This window comes from Leptidea sinapis, chromosome 23, assembly GCF_905404315.1.
Source record: "Leptidea sinapis chromosome 23, ilLepSina1.1, whole genome shotgun sequence".
Lineage (NCBI taxonomy): Eukaryota > Metazoa > Arthropoda > Insecta > Lepidoptera > Pieridae > Leptidea > Leptidea sinapis.
The window spans coordinates 7,491,757-7,507,518 of NC_066287.1; the positions used below are offsets into that span (position 1 = coordinate 7,491,757).

The 15,762-nt window shown below is 32.5% G+C and overlaps 1 protein-coding gene across 3 annotated transcripts in view; it reads left to right on the forward strand.

Annotated features, from left to right (window-relative positions):
• The window catches only part of LOC126971163 (multiple C2 and transmembrane domain-containing protein-like), a 112,637-nt gene that overhangs the window by 54,906 nt on the left and 41,969 nt on the right, over nucleotides 1-15,762 (forward strand). Inside the window, exon 1 of one of the 3 annotated variants that reach the window (XM_050817328.1) lies at nucleotides 1,313-1,345. The exons of 1 other annotated variant lie outside the window; for it this stretch is intronic. Coding sequence is in view for 1 of the 2 variants with exons in the window: in XM_050817325.1 (XP_050673282.1) it covers nucleotides 1,684-2,003 (320 nt within the window). In the remaining variant the exon portion in view is untranslated. Of the gene's footprint in view, nucleotides 1-1,312; nucleotides 1,346-1,627; nucleotides 2,004-15,762 lie in introns of those variants that run through there. One more of the 3 variants, XM_050817325.1, reaches the window with a different exon arrangement.

Below are 15,762 nucleotides of genomic sequence, written 5' to 3' on the forward strand. Positions count from 1 at the left end.
TATATATAGATTTCATGTACGGGATAAGCACAGCTATGTTTCTGAAATATCTTCGTCGCTACCTTTTAAAATATTTGATAGTACAACTGAACTGCAAGCCTTGACATATATATGGGCGTTAAACATATTTAGCAAAAATTTTTAGATTAGACTTCAGAAACACTATTACAAAACAATAGATATAATATGCATTAAAAAGTATAAAAAAAATTGCGTATTTTTATACAACCTAATTAATTAATCTAATTCTAGATACGATTATTGTCATTTTTGGAGTCGGTGTCCTTCCGCCGCGACCCGCTCTCGCCTCTCGCCTCCTCACGACTCAAGCACATCTCACCTATAACTATGTATAATGTTACAAACCTATCTTGGATGACACCACACGGGAAGCACCAGCTTTCAAATAAAAAAAGAATTATCAAAATCGGCTCACCCAGTCGAAAGTTTTGAGGTAACTAACATAAAAAAAAAACATGCCGACGAATTGAGAACCTCCTCCCTTTTTGAAGTTAGGCAAAGTATACAATATGCATAAGTAAGACGAGAAAGAGTGACTTTGTTCGGACTTCCATACCTCTATATCATCCCCAAACGGGTTGAAATTTCAAAAATGCTAAAACAAATATTTATTTATATCGTATCAAGTGCCTAAATTCAAGGTTTCATGGTGTCATCTTCAATAATGACGAAGTATGATACAAAGATCCATCCCACACTTCAACCCCTCCAAGCCTTTTTTTCGCGGTAAAAGGTAGCCTTTTCCCAAGCTCTAGTCTATCTCTGTACTAAATTTCATCAAAATCGGTTCAGTGGTTCAGTTTATGATTTTATTTTACTACCTAGCTTAGCTTGCTTGTATAGGTTGATACAATATAATTAGTTAAAAGTATATCTAAATTGTTCGTTATTTTAATGCATTGGATAAACTACTATTTTCTATATTAGTATAGAAAACAAAAGTAAAATGGTGTACCTGTGTATACATCAGTTAAGCCTAATTACATAAAAATAATTAATTAGCTCTAACAAGTGACGTAAACAATGATAATTAATACAATTACATTTTATAAATCGAATAATTATGACAGTAAACATAGATCGATAATTTAACTAGTTCACGTTTTAATTATGTCCGTTAAGCGTTAAGCGCTTTAAAAATTCCCTCAACGACATTACTCACCTTAGGCTTTTTAATGTAATGTATGTATAATGAGTAAACATTGTCTCCTTGGTTTTAAAAAAAAAAGAAGACAACCGCTATACGGATTTCCCTCGACGCACAAACGTGCTCTGACTAACCAGTCTTTAGTGTACCTTCGTATTGAGCGTCCAACTGACAGAGGCGAGTATTAAAATCTATTTTATTTATACATTACGATAGTCTTAATTGTTATCAATTAAAATGTGATTGTTATTCGATTATTAATAATATTCTATGATTGTACTAACGACTTTGTTAAACCGGTCGAAATCAGAGGTCTATAAAAAAACCTGTATCCGCGTCAAAAGTTTTTGTTTCGTCTAAACAATATTTTAGAGCGATTATTTATTATCGTGAACAGTATGAGCTAACACGTATTATAGATACACTCAGATATGTTGTTTGAAATATATAAATGTTGTAAATTAAGTAGTATGTGGTAGTGATTTAAAAGTTTAAATTGGTTAATATTTTACGTGATGTCTATATTAAGGAAGTTATCGTGTAAGAAAAGTGCTCAAATTGAGGCTTTGTCGTCGGAGTGTTATCAAGCGGGTGTTTATAAACAAGCTTGTGACAGTGATATCGGACTTTCGGTATTGCCCTTGCAAAATACTACGGATATTTTGCCAGAAATTGACGGAAGTCACCACGACCACCAATTGGGTTTTAAAACCTTGAATCAAACCGGTACAACACAATCGGACACGCTTTTTATCGATAATGACGAAAACATCGACGCGGATAACTTAACAGATCTTCAATTATGCTCAATTTCGACAATATCAGATTCCACTCAGTAAGTAACACTGATTATATTATCATTAACTATAACTCATTTAATTTAATATATTTCTACTAATTATATTTCTGTAATTCAGATGATCATCTAGGAGTTTATATAACGCTACCTACTTGTCTTTATTTTAAGTTATTGTTACTTAAGGGTCTTATCTTAAGTGGTGTGTAACTGAAATATAAAAAAATACGAGTTGCACTACGGGAGTGCCGGCAGAAGTGAAAACTTGAACATTAACATTGTGCATTTCGAAGATTATGCAATGTTTAGGGAATAATTTCACATGAATTGCACAATTTATCAGTATAAAAGTACTAGCATCTATGTGATTAAATACAATATTCAATTAACGTACACAACAATGGTAATTCATATTACATAAAAAATTGACACTTCAGAACTATTACAATTATTTTACATTTTAAAGTTATCTATAAAAAAATCAACTTTCAACGACTGTCTTACGCATTTTCGATCAGGTCGCGTGTCCTGACGCGAGTTTAACATTTTATACCCATCCCAAGAAAAGTGCTCAACGCAGCTAAAAAGAAGTTTTCACTTAAAAAAAAAAAAACAAAAGATCAATAGATAAAAATTGCAGTAACTACCTTCTGTTGAAGTTTTTTTTTTCAAAAAATATTTTGTTTAATTTATTCACTTTAAAACAGTAACAATGTATTCTATCAGCTTAATTTGCATAATTATATTTATGGTCAAAAGTATTAACTACTAAACATTGAAACTAAATACTATGTCATATTAATCCTAAAATATTGTGGAGTTTTCATATCAAGGTCCTTAACAATCAGATTTTCTAAACGATTTTTTTTTTGTGCAGGAAATTGAAGCTTATTTACTAATAAATAATGAATAGTTATTAAACATATATAAATAAATAGCAAATATATATACACCAAAACACTGGCAGGATTTCCTCGTTCTAAAGCTAATAAGTTTTTTTTTTTAAATCACTTTTTTGACAGATTGTTTTGCCGCCTAATTACTGTTTATTATTACAAACATTTGTATTTCTTGTAAACACTGTAATATATTATAACAAAGTCCTCCGCTGCATCTGTCTGTCTGTCTCTTCGCTATAAACTAAAAACTACCCCACCGATTTTCATGTTGTTTTCAACAATGGATAGCGTGGTTCTCGAGGAAGGTTCTAGTATATTGTGTTGTTTTTTTTTATACATTTTTGTGTACATTAACAATAATTTCAACCCTACAGCGGAGCAGAATAATATCAAAATCGCGATACAATAATAGTTGTAGATCATACAAGGGCGAAAATTGTATGTATTTTTCAATGCTGAATCATAATAAATAAAAATAAAAAATTATTTCAAAAAAAATTAGGGGTGGGTGATCCTTATCATTTAGGGGTATAAAAATAGATGTTGGCCGATTCTCAGACCTACCCGATATGCTCATAAAATTTCTTAGAAATCGGTTCAACCGTTTCAGAGGAACTTGGTAACAAACACCGGGATTTTATATATATTAGATATTCGTTCGACTTATGAACTTATTTCTTACAAATGTAACTTATAACTAATATATTATAGATTTCTAATCACTTATTAATATTAATTTATTTCTATCGAAATCATCTCAACTAGATGTAGACTTGAGGGACACATCGTTTTTGATCCAATTGCGTCACCTACAACTGTGTTTGTTAATTATTGACCTTCTGAGTGTTGCTCAATATTATTAAGAAACATTTTATAACAAACAATTTAGGAGATACGTATTAGAATATCAAATTATTGTACATTTCCATTGACCTATTTACAAGTGATTGATCATTGCATATATTATGTTGTTCGGATTTTTCTTATTTTTTGTACTCAATAAAAAAGTATTTACAAATATGACACGTCATATAAAGTCACCCACAAGAAACCATATATAAGGTTTTTCATTGGGGACTAATTTGCCCAGTTAATTCACTAGCTACGGCGCCTTTCAGACCGAAACACAATAATGCTTACACATTACTGGTTCACGTCAAAAAAGGTGTGGTACCCATAATCTAGCCGGCATCCTGTGCAAAGGATGCCTCCCACTTCTTACACTAATTAATTAATAAACATTAATTTCTTACACTAATTATATTAACATGCCTAATAATACGCAAAATTTATTAATATAATCTTTGCCTTTTCTGGATTTTTTCTCAATACTTTCCGAACATTTACAGGCAAACAATTTAGTATGTCTGGCAATAAATACTCCCTTTTCCTCATACCATGTGCGTTGTTACATTTAGGTTACATCTACACGAGGCATCCTTTCATGGGACGAGGGTATAAAAGAGCGGCTTCCGGTTCAAATATATTTTAATACCAAATATAGAAATTTTGAATTTGAAAATTTTTTTTTTTTTCATTTGATTCAGTCTCGTGCCAGATTTTGGCGAGACAACACGTCCTGGGGATGCCTCGTGTAGAGGCAAAACACGTGTCGAAGTCTTAAATAATTTGTATATTTTCTGAATCAATACAGCTTAAATATGAATTTAAATAAATAAATTATTGAATATAAATCTGAATAATCCTGTATAGTATCGCAAAGGTTGTCAAAGCAAATTCCTGGTTTCGTAGCGTTCTTAAGAGGAAATGTTAGCATATATTTTTACATACAAACGTTCTCGTCTATTTTGTCGTTGGTATTTCAGAATCAAATCATCAATAACATCATTGCCGGTATCTCTCAATCAAAAATCTATATAATTTATTAAGCTTTCTTTAAAACATGTAATCTGATACTTGCTTCTTTAGCCGCGTTGGACACTTTTGGTAGGAGAAAATCTTATGGGTTCGCGTCACCGATATGCTCATGACTGGCGCACGCGATAACTAAATAATTAAAAACAATGTGTATATATAGTTAAACACTGTTTGAATGCGTGAATCCTCGTAAGTTCGGGTCACCGAAATGCTTATAGCAGTATATCTGTAGCTATACAGCTGACGTAATGTGCAACATTAGTGCTGTGTATATCAAAGTGAAATTGAATGTATTTAGTGAAAAGTTCAATGTGTGTTTACTGATGCATTGTTGAATATTGTTTTTATTTGATTAATTTAATTGAAAATAAGTTTTTAAAATAAATTCAAATTAATAATTTAATTGTTTTTAAACGTTATAAAGTTTCAAATTTTAATATTAAAGTTCTAAGTTTGCACTTCTATTGCCGATATTGTCTCTAAAACTGCCATCTTTTTATTTTAAGCATATATTGTACTGGGGTGAAAATTGCATACGTCATGCTGTTACCATAAATGTACACACTTAAATAAACTAAAATAATCCTGTGAGTACAAGAGCGTTGCCTACCTTATAGAACACATTGGTCCATGGCGGGCGAGGATCGAACCGAACCCTTCAAGGCAAATCAACTTCAAGGCCAAATGGAAATGTATTTGTAAATATGTCGTTTGTTTACTTGGAAACATTAAATTTTCAACATATACAGAGCAGAGCATAAATAAAAAAAATGCGTGCGTACAAAGTTAACTTTAATTACTAGCGGCGCTGTGTGCTTCATGATACGTTCGCTCTTTCTCACTCTCTCTCTCAATCGGTCTCAATTGCTCTCTCTTTCTTCTTGGACAAAAGCGTCCCACATTTTCGTGTCACTATTGCGTTGCATCCGTAAGTTCATCAGTTTCACTTCAATAACGGCCCATTTCAGGTTTTATATGTATTTGAGTTCAACAACCACACAAAAAGGCATAAAAGCATACTATAAATAAAATTGTTTATGGATAATACGCGCTTGCTTACCGAGCATGACTGTTGAACATTATGTGGTTTGTTTTTAACCGACTTCGAAAATGAGGAAGTTCTCAACTCGATTAGTATTTTTATGTATGTACAGCGATTACGCTGAGATTTATGGTCCGATTTTCGTGATTCTTTAGTTTGATGCTAAATGTTTGCCAATTGTTCCCATAAAAATTTGACATAGTTGGCCCAGTAGTCTTCATTTTATGCACTTTTGTAATGAATATTTTTGTTTGCGTGGACGATGTTATTATAGTTTATGTGCCGCTTTCTTAGGAGTTTTCATTTAGTTTGATTATATTTATACTTATCGTATGCCTCACAAACAAAACCATAAACAAGGTATATATAATTTAAAGATACTTAAATGTCTAACCTTATGCAATTGTTTACGTTATGTTTACGCATATTATGGATAATTAATTACAGTTGTCGCAACCTTTGGAGTTATAGACCAGTTACATTGGGTTGTTCGGAGATTCACATAAAAGATATATTTTTATGGTATCGAAACCCACGTGTGAAGGTTGTATGTAAAGTCAGATACGGAAACGGCCTACGCGCTATAGAACCTGCCTATGTAGGAAAAATACCACTCAACTTTTAAGTTTGCTTGCATTAATTAGCTATTATAAACTCGTTTAGCTATATTAAGTGTATCATACTAGATCATGTCTGCATAGATCATAGAATCTTGGAAGGGAGCTGTTCGAATTGACGGGATCCAGTGCTCTGTGCTCGGGTCGATCACCTGGCGTTACGTGGTCGCTTCCTTAGCTACGTTAATGTGTTAATAAATTGAAATAGTGTTAGTAAATTCCTGCCGCAGAATTCCACCTTCGCAGGACACGCCACAAATTAGGATATCATCCCGACCGATCTGGATGTGTGGCGTTCCTACACAGTGCGGTTTTCAAGGAACTTTCTTCCGCTAACAACCAAGTTGTGGAATGAGCTTCCTTGTGTTGTGTTTCCGAGACCATGCGACATGGATATGGAATGTGTGACTCGCACGCTTGTTCTCCTCTTCCATAAAAAAGCGATAAGCGGATGTGAAGATCTATCCATAGATACCTCACACCCCACACGTATGGGTTTGATAAAAACATTGTACAGTAATAAGTATGGGGAACTCCCAAAGTTTATTGTTTTTTTTTTTTATTTTTATATGAAAATGTTTATGTGGTTCACAGAATACATCTACTTACCAAGTTTCAACAGTTCTAGTTCTTATAGTTGGGAAAAAGTGGACGTGACATACTCTGTGTATGACAGGCATAACAAATCCATAAGGGTTCCGCTGTTTGCTATTTGGCTACAGAACCTTAAACTTATTAAAAATACATAAAATTGATTCATGTTTATTATTTTTAATTTTCTTTGTTAATAAAAATTTAATGAACAACAGCGATACTAGACTACCTTTTAATACAGTTATTTATATGTAACGATTGCAAAATGATTGTCCGATAAACAATTTGCATACAATAAAAATAATATGATTATTTTACGGAGAATATAATGATCTTGTTTTTCGAGCAAATAAGAACGTAAGCAATTAGTTCTTAGATAAACAATGCCTGCGTATAGGTTCCATGTGATCACATTTCAGTATTTAATATTTTCTAATAATAGTAAAACTCTCTTAAGGCGATTACACTAAATTTATTATTAAGATTAACATGATTAAATTAAATACACAGTGTAATTTTAATAACGTTATTTAAAATAAGTGATTTTGGTTTAACGAAAAGGTTTTGATGTACAGTAAAAACTCCTTATTCGCGCTTCCTTCATTCGCGTTTTCACTATTCGCGGATAAAAAAATTGTGAACCACTCCTGAATATCAGTTTGAACTAAAGGAGCTTTTCAAAACTGCCAAGCAAGTAAAAATTACATAATTCTTTAAACCGTTACCTAAGCCTGAAGTTAATAATTTATAAGTATGGACAAAAACTTAAATTAAATTGTTTTTTGTCACCTAGGCACGTATCCCCTATAATCCCATATAAATTACCACTCCGTGTTCACGGTTTCTGTATTCGCGGCATATTTACAGAACATATACCCCGCGAATAAAGAGTTTTTACTGTACTTATAAGCATTTACAAGATTTTCAACATAATTTAGCTTTTGCGGTGTGTCTTTGCTTTGATTTAAAGAAGCTGCAAGTCGTCTTAAATCACTAATAGCTGTTAATGTCTGGGCGATTGACAAAGTTGACTCCTCTTCGCTTTTATCATTCTCACTTAAGGCTCCTTTTTGTGTGTTATTCACGAGATCTTCAATTGATCGAATTTCGTAGGGCGCCACATTGCCATCAATGGAAGAATATCCAGGAAAACCCTGCAGTATCAGGGGTTCTTGTTCTTCTGTTGTTCGCGTATTAGGCGTATTAAACGGAATGACGAATCGTATTAAGCGTTGAGAAATGTATGAAAACATGTCTTAAGTTAAAGGGACTAACCTAAAATCTTATATCTATATAACGAGCAATTCTTGTTATATACTTAATCTGAAACTCGGAAACGGCTTCAACGATTTTAATGAAATTTAGTAAGATAAGATAAGATCTAGTAAGTGTTATTTTAATACGTCATAAATCTTATTATCAATAACTGATTTCAAAAAACATATACTATTATTAAAACACCGATTAAAGTTACAACGAACTACAAGAACTTTTATATTCTTTTACATCCTGCCACGGAACCTTTTATGAGCTAGTCCGACTCGCACTTGGCCGTTTTTTAAATGTGTAACACTTGAGTTAAGAAAATACCAAAGTCAATTGTATAGTGATTGATATAAAAAATCTACAAGCGAAGAAATATGTTAGCAAGGTCGTTATAATTATCTCCTGTGCCTTTTATAGACATATTGGAAATACTTCTTAAGCATATCATTGTTCGTACAAAGGTACGTTACAAGTAGAAGACACAAAGGGATCAAAATGTAACCTCTGTTAAGGACTATTTATAGGCAGTCGCATATTAAACAGATTGAACCAAATAGCAGCACTATTGTCGGCTACATTAATTAAATCAACACACTGGGACATATTTACATTTAAGTTAAACATGTGCAGTAGTGTAAATCATATTTTTGCCTATAACAATGCAGTGCCGCTCAGGATACTTGAGAAAACCCAAATATTTCTGAGCGGCACTACAATAATTACGCTCGTCACCTTGAGACATAAGATGTCAAGTCTCATGTGCCCAGTAATTTCACTAGCTACGGCGCCACAGATACTAGACCGAAACACAATAATGCTTACACATTACTTACGAGTGGGAGGCTCTTTTGCACAGGATGCCAACTAGATTATGGGTACCACAACGGCGCCTATTTCAGCCGTAAAGGATAGTGTGTTGCCGGTGATGACTTACGGTACGCAGACGTGGTCGCTAACTATGGGCCTTATGAGGAAGCTCATAGTCTCTCAGCGGGCAATGGAGAGGGTAATGCTCGGAGTTTCCCTGCGAGATCGATTCAGAAAAGAGGAGGTCCGTAGAAGAACCAAAGCTACCGACATAGCCCAGATGATTGCGAAACTGAAGTGGCAGTGGGCAGGGCACATAGTTCGACGGACAGATGCCCGTTCGGGCAGTAAAGTGCTCGAATGGCGACCATGTACCGGAAGACATAGTGTTGGTAGGCCCTCCACAAGATGGACCAACGATCTGGTCAAGATCGCCGGAACAGGTTGGGTGAAGGCAGCGCTGGACCGATCGTCGTGGCAATCTTTCGGGGTGACCTTTGTCCAACATTGGACGTCTTCCGGCTGTAATTATGATGGTGATGAAAATAATAGCTATTTATAACATCAATTAACATCGCGAGCCCATACAAGATATCATTTAAAATGCACTCACAGTCATAATTACTTTTATTATTATTCTCTGCAGGATATTGTGCCTTATCTCTTTGTCTGCAATATCACATTTCAACCAAGCGTTTATATCAGCGACCTTTATATATATGAAACTAGTACCAAGGCATGTCTGTCTTTACACTATTAAATCTATACCCGGTTTTCAATTTTCTATAGGGTATACTAACAAATTAATTATAAATTAAGTTCTGTTTGTTATTTCAAAACTAATAATTACATATTATTTCTAAAACACTGATTTTTATAATATAATATGCTCAATTGCATGTATGAATGCTTCGATCGAATGTTGGTAATACATATAGAGACTTATATTTCGGAGTAATTTTTTTCGGCTAATAATAATATTACAATATTGTAATTATTATAACACTCAAGAAATAATCGTTAATGTAATGTTTTTGAAGTGAAAACTTCTTTAACAGCGTTGAGCACTTTTCTTAGGATGGGTATAAAATGTTATACTCGCGTCAGGTCACGTGACCTGATCAAAAATTCGTAACAAAGTCGCTGAAATTATGGATGAAAGTTGATTCTTCTGAGATACTAAACTTGAACTTTTTATGTAATATAAATTGGTATTTTTATGTACGTTAGTGCAATAAATGAATATTGTATTTAACCACATAAATGCTAGTACTTTTATACTGATGAATAAAGCAATTCGTGCGAAATTATTCTTAACCATTTCAAAATTTCACTGTTGTTAATTTTCAAGTTTTCACTTCAGCCGGCACTCAGTGTATACCTTTTCATAAGAGTCAAATTGATTCCTGAAAAATATTACATAGATGCTAATTGATTCAAAATACCAGTTTATAAGGGACACAGCTCGTTTACTTTATATAAAAATACATCTTAATGAAATCTATAAAATAAAAATAAGAATTACAAAATCATGATGAAACTTTACCACAAGCAAATCGGAATTTGGTCAATCATTTCGATTCGAGGAAGAAGTTAATAAAACAGTTGCGATCGAGAAAGGTCATTTCGAAAGTCACGGAAAAGGTCATTGTATCGCCGTGCATACTACCTCCGCCAAGGCAGACCACATGTGTTAATAATGATATCTGGAGGAAATGTATCATATACACCGTTGAAGATGTCAAAAATATTCCAATCTATATATATATAATTAATTGCTGTTCGTAAGTCACGCTAAAACTCGAGAACGGCTGGACCGATTTGGATAATTTTGGTCTTGACTTATGTGGAGGTCAAATGGAGGAGGAGGAAAATGCTTGGAATAAAATAAAAACAACAATTTTGTTTTTCCTTTGATGTGTTCGTCGTTCTAAAATCAAATTGAAAGAATAGTTTAAAACGAATAACTAATTAGAATGTTTATATCGTTCTAACTTTCTCAGGAGGTAAAAAATTAACTTATTTTTAGCTTACTATAGTTGGTACATTAACTATAGTTGTTAACATGACCTAGGTCGTCGCAGTCAATCGAATATGCGAAGAAGCTACCTCTCGCGATCCACCCCAAAATATACTTTTTTTATTTTATTGACATTTTTTTTATTTTTATTTTATTATGATTCAGCATTAAAAAATACATACAACTTCAATTTTTCGCCCTTCTATAATTTACAACTATTTTTGTATCGCGATTTTTATATGATTTTGTGCCATCCACAAATCCGCTGTAGGGTTGCAAGATAGCAATCGAATACAATAATTGTAGTGTATATATTTAGTAGGTCTGAGAATCGGTTGCCTCTATTTTTTATACCCCAAAAACTTTATTCTAATTTATATAGAAATACAACGTTTGCTGGGTCAGCTAGTTTGTAATAAATTTAAATCTTGTCCAGAAATTCACATACACCACGGCAGGGGTAAATCTTTTTACTCTTAATAGTGATTATCATTATTATAACACTAGAAGTAAAGGATTGCTTGTAAAGAATTCTAGTTAGCTTTATAAGATATATAATAACTTTAAGGCCTGATGGTAAAAGTTATACACTTATATTATATAGTTCCAGCCACTGTTCAAGCATTATCTATAAATAAATTTAAAAGTTCTCCACGGCTGAATGTCTAAGTGATCCAACTGGCACTAGATTAAGATTATTTTATAGCCAATAACAATGACAGTACTATATTGTATATTTCATTAAAAAGAGCCTAAAAAAGATAGTGGGAGAATTTCTTGCGCCACTTCTCTCAGAGCGCCATTTGTTTCCGAAGCGGTAATAGTATTTGAAATGACATCAAAAATAATTCTAAAGGGTTCAATTTTGAGGAAATAACAAATGCCTTTTATGCCTTATAATCAATAGTAGATTTTACAACGAGTGTACAAAACGAACCATTTTTTAACCGAGACTTTTAGCAGCCCGAGCATATCATCAACCTGATAATAATATCGATGATAAAATAGTTTTGTGGACGAGTTATAAACTCTGCTTTTCATTTCGATTGCGAGGAAATAAAACAGTAATATAACATGGTCATTTTTAACAATTTTAGCAAATTTGAAGAAATTAATAAACGCACGAAACAACAAGACCTGTTTCCCGCCACTTTTTTTTTTAATCTTACGAAATTGATATTAGGCTTGGGCTCCAGACCTATACAGCCTACTATTGAATTAATTTTGTAATATATATATATTTTTAATTTATTAAATAACCAACTGTATTTAAATTTAAAATTTAATATCTCTTATGCCTTAAAACACATGAGGCAAATAAATTAAAGTAAATATTATAAAATAACAAATTCTATCTCTGAACTTTTTATTGTGTTTGGCTGTATGGCTCATTTTCTTTGACTTGATATAGATACATTTATGAGTAGATCCTTATGTACACTTGTGCGCAAAAGTCGATTTTGTGCAGCCACAAATAAGCAATTTCAGAGCATGAGAAGTGTAAAGGTATATTTGTCACTCTCAATACAAGAACTCACTGAGCACAAATTCAAGAAATATATTATTAAGATAATTTGACAAGGAAGCCATACTATTATATTGTAAATTACATAGAGGATAATGATGCATGGTGCTTGTCTGGTTCAGCGCAGTCCACCAGCCAATCAATAAAATAATAAATATTAGCTAAAAACAACTAAAAAACACCCTGTTTGTAGAAATCCAACCTGAAAAATACAAAATTTATTTTGAAATTAACATCAATTACTGCCTTATGTGAAAATTATATAAATAATTAACAAAAATGTTATTTTGCAATTTGAAAAATGCTTTTATCAAATTAATGTATTGTCTAAAGTGGGTCATAATCGCGCCCAAATGAGTCGGTTACAAACAAACATACATACAGGTGAAGCTAATAAAAAGCGTATCAAAATAAGATGAGCTGCGAGTTTCTTATCAGTTCTTCTCCCCACGTCAAAGCACCTTTACGAACTGAAGTAGCAATTGTTATTGCATTATGTTATGTTATTGTCACTCCCTATGGTGGATATTTCTATTTCTAATCAAGTCCTCTTAATTGCAAACAAGATTTCGTTCTTTGTAAGTGAATGAACACTGGAGAAACGGTTTAGTGGGTACATTGAAAATTTAGAATTTAGACTTACAAATATGGACCTCTGCGTGGTGGCCACTGCGATTGAGATATTGAATTTTTTGTACGAAAATTAGATTAAAGGCTTCTACCATTTATATTTTCTTATCACTATATAAAGCCCCGAAACTTAACAGTGTTTCTCTACCATATATATGTAGTATATTCCGGTAGGAAAACATTAGTTTGTCCCATTGGTGTTAAATAAAGAAATCAAAGACTTAGATCTGAACATGATTTTAGGGAACATATATTACAATTAAATTACTCACTAAACGGACGATCGAGCCTTGCTCGGATTTTTAAGAATATACAAAACTTGAACAAAAAATAACTACTAGGACACTACACCCAATGTCCCATCTGAGCTATTATAGTCTTGTATACAATGGCGAAATTAACCTTTGTATTCTAATGTTATTGTAGCTGTTTCTCATTTAAACACGGATCGAAATCCCCTGTATACAAAATTTTATGAAAATCGTTGGAGCCAAATTCAAATTCAAAAACACTATTCATGTAGGTCACGGAAATGATACTTATGAATGTCAAAAAAAAATTAAAATATTGTTTCTTATTGAATTTACCGCTACTTCGTAAAGGGTTGAGCTAATGAGAAGAAGTAGCAAGAAACTCATTGCCACTCTTTTAAGTTAAGATTTACACTTTAATTGTTTTACAAATCATTTCAATTAATTCTAATTGATATATTGATATGCAAAGTGACGCAACAAAAATACTCAAATGTCAAAAACTGAAAGGCTTACACGAGTAAGTCAAAAAAAGAAAAAAAAGTAAATTAATACTTATAAATACAAGAGTTATTGAGTATAGTAGATGCATCAATCCACGCATACCGTAAATAAATAGAGGCATTATGTGAGCATTTCATAAAATAAAATATATAATAACTTTAACTTAGGAAATAATTATAATAAAAAACACATCAAGCAGACCTCCCGGTAACAAGATCATCCAGCCACCACGAGTAGCACCCGTTCACGAGCATGACGCATGGACCAGCCATAGCCGAGATTCAGATTATATATTATATATAAGAATTGCTCGTTTAAAGATATAAGATATATAATTTGGTGTGCCTTAGGATACCAATTTACACCACAATAACGTCTGCCGACTAACAACTTTGACAAAAAATAAGCATAATGCATCATACTAAGTTACTTTAAAGAATAATAAAAATGGAACAAAACTCAAACTGGATATTATGTTAAATTTAGTGCGATGAATCTAAATGCTAGAATTATTAAAGGAATATACTTATTTATTGAAATGGATTGAGGAAAAAGGGTTTTTGCAGAGGGATATTTAAAACAAGTTTATAAACACGATTAAATGTAAACTTGTAATAATATCCCTTTGGCTGTACCACATATTTATATCTGGCTGGTTAAGACAACATTAAACAGGTTTCGTTATAAAAAAGATGAATCGGATTAGTAAAATGTTGTTTCAAGCAAGGATTGGTCTCCGCTGTGTTCCAACTAGATACCGCAGGCGTAGTCGCAGTGTGGCAACTAATACTACGCCCAAGTCGGCGTACTCGAGCCAGTGTCGAACAATGTGCTCTGTAAAACTTTGCTAATAATTGAAACAATAATTGGTTGCGTAAACACTTAAGACATTGTAAAAAAATAATACAAGAAATAAGAAAGACACTGGGATCACATATCAGTCAGTATGTATTTTGTATTTAATTAATTTCAATGTAAAATAACACGAAGCGTATTTAAGTTACAAAATTTGAAAGATGCCATTGAGTGTCAAGATGTGGCACGCACACAAGCATCTTCTCAAATAGCCAATACACTCTAAAACAAAGGTGCCGTAATAAAAAAGCTATTGTTCTAAGGTAGTGCGGTATCTAGTTGGAGCGTAGCGGAGGCCAATCCAAAATCTTAGTTTCAAGCTATTTTTAATTTGTTGTAACCACCCCTTAATTTTTTATTCTTATTTATTTCAGCATTTAAAAATACAACTTCAACACAATCAACACCTATTTTTGTATCGCGATTTTAATATTATTCTATTCCATCCACATATATGCAATAGAGTTGCAAGATGGCAATTGAATATAATAATTATTGTAGTACAACAAATTTTATGTACGATATATTTGGTAGGTCTAAGAATCGGTCGTCATCTATTTTTTATACCCCAAAAATCTTAATTATTTAATTTTTTAATCACTCTATATGGCAATACAACGTTTGCTGGGTCAGCTAGTGATTATATAGAACTGTCATTGAATAAATATTAGCAGATGATTTTACGCTGACAGCAAAACGTGTGTTCCTTTTAGCGCGTCAAAGAACTATTTTAACTATCAAACTATTGAATGAATCCTACTAATATTATAAATGTGAAAGTTTGTATGTCTGGATGTATGTTTGAACTTCTTTAATGCAAAATCTACTGTATAGATTTTGATGAAACTTTACAATAATATAGCTTACACACCAGAAAAACAAATAGGCCATAATTTATAAAACTATAGTT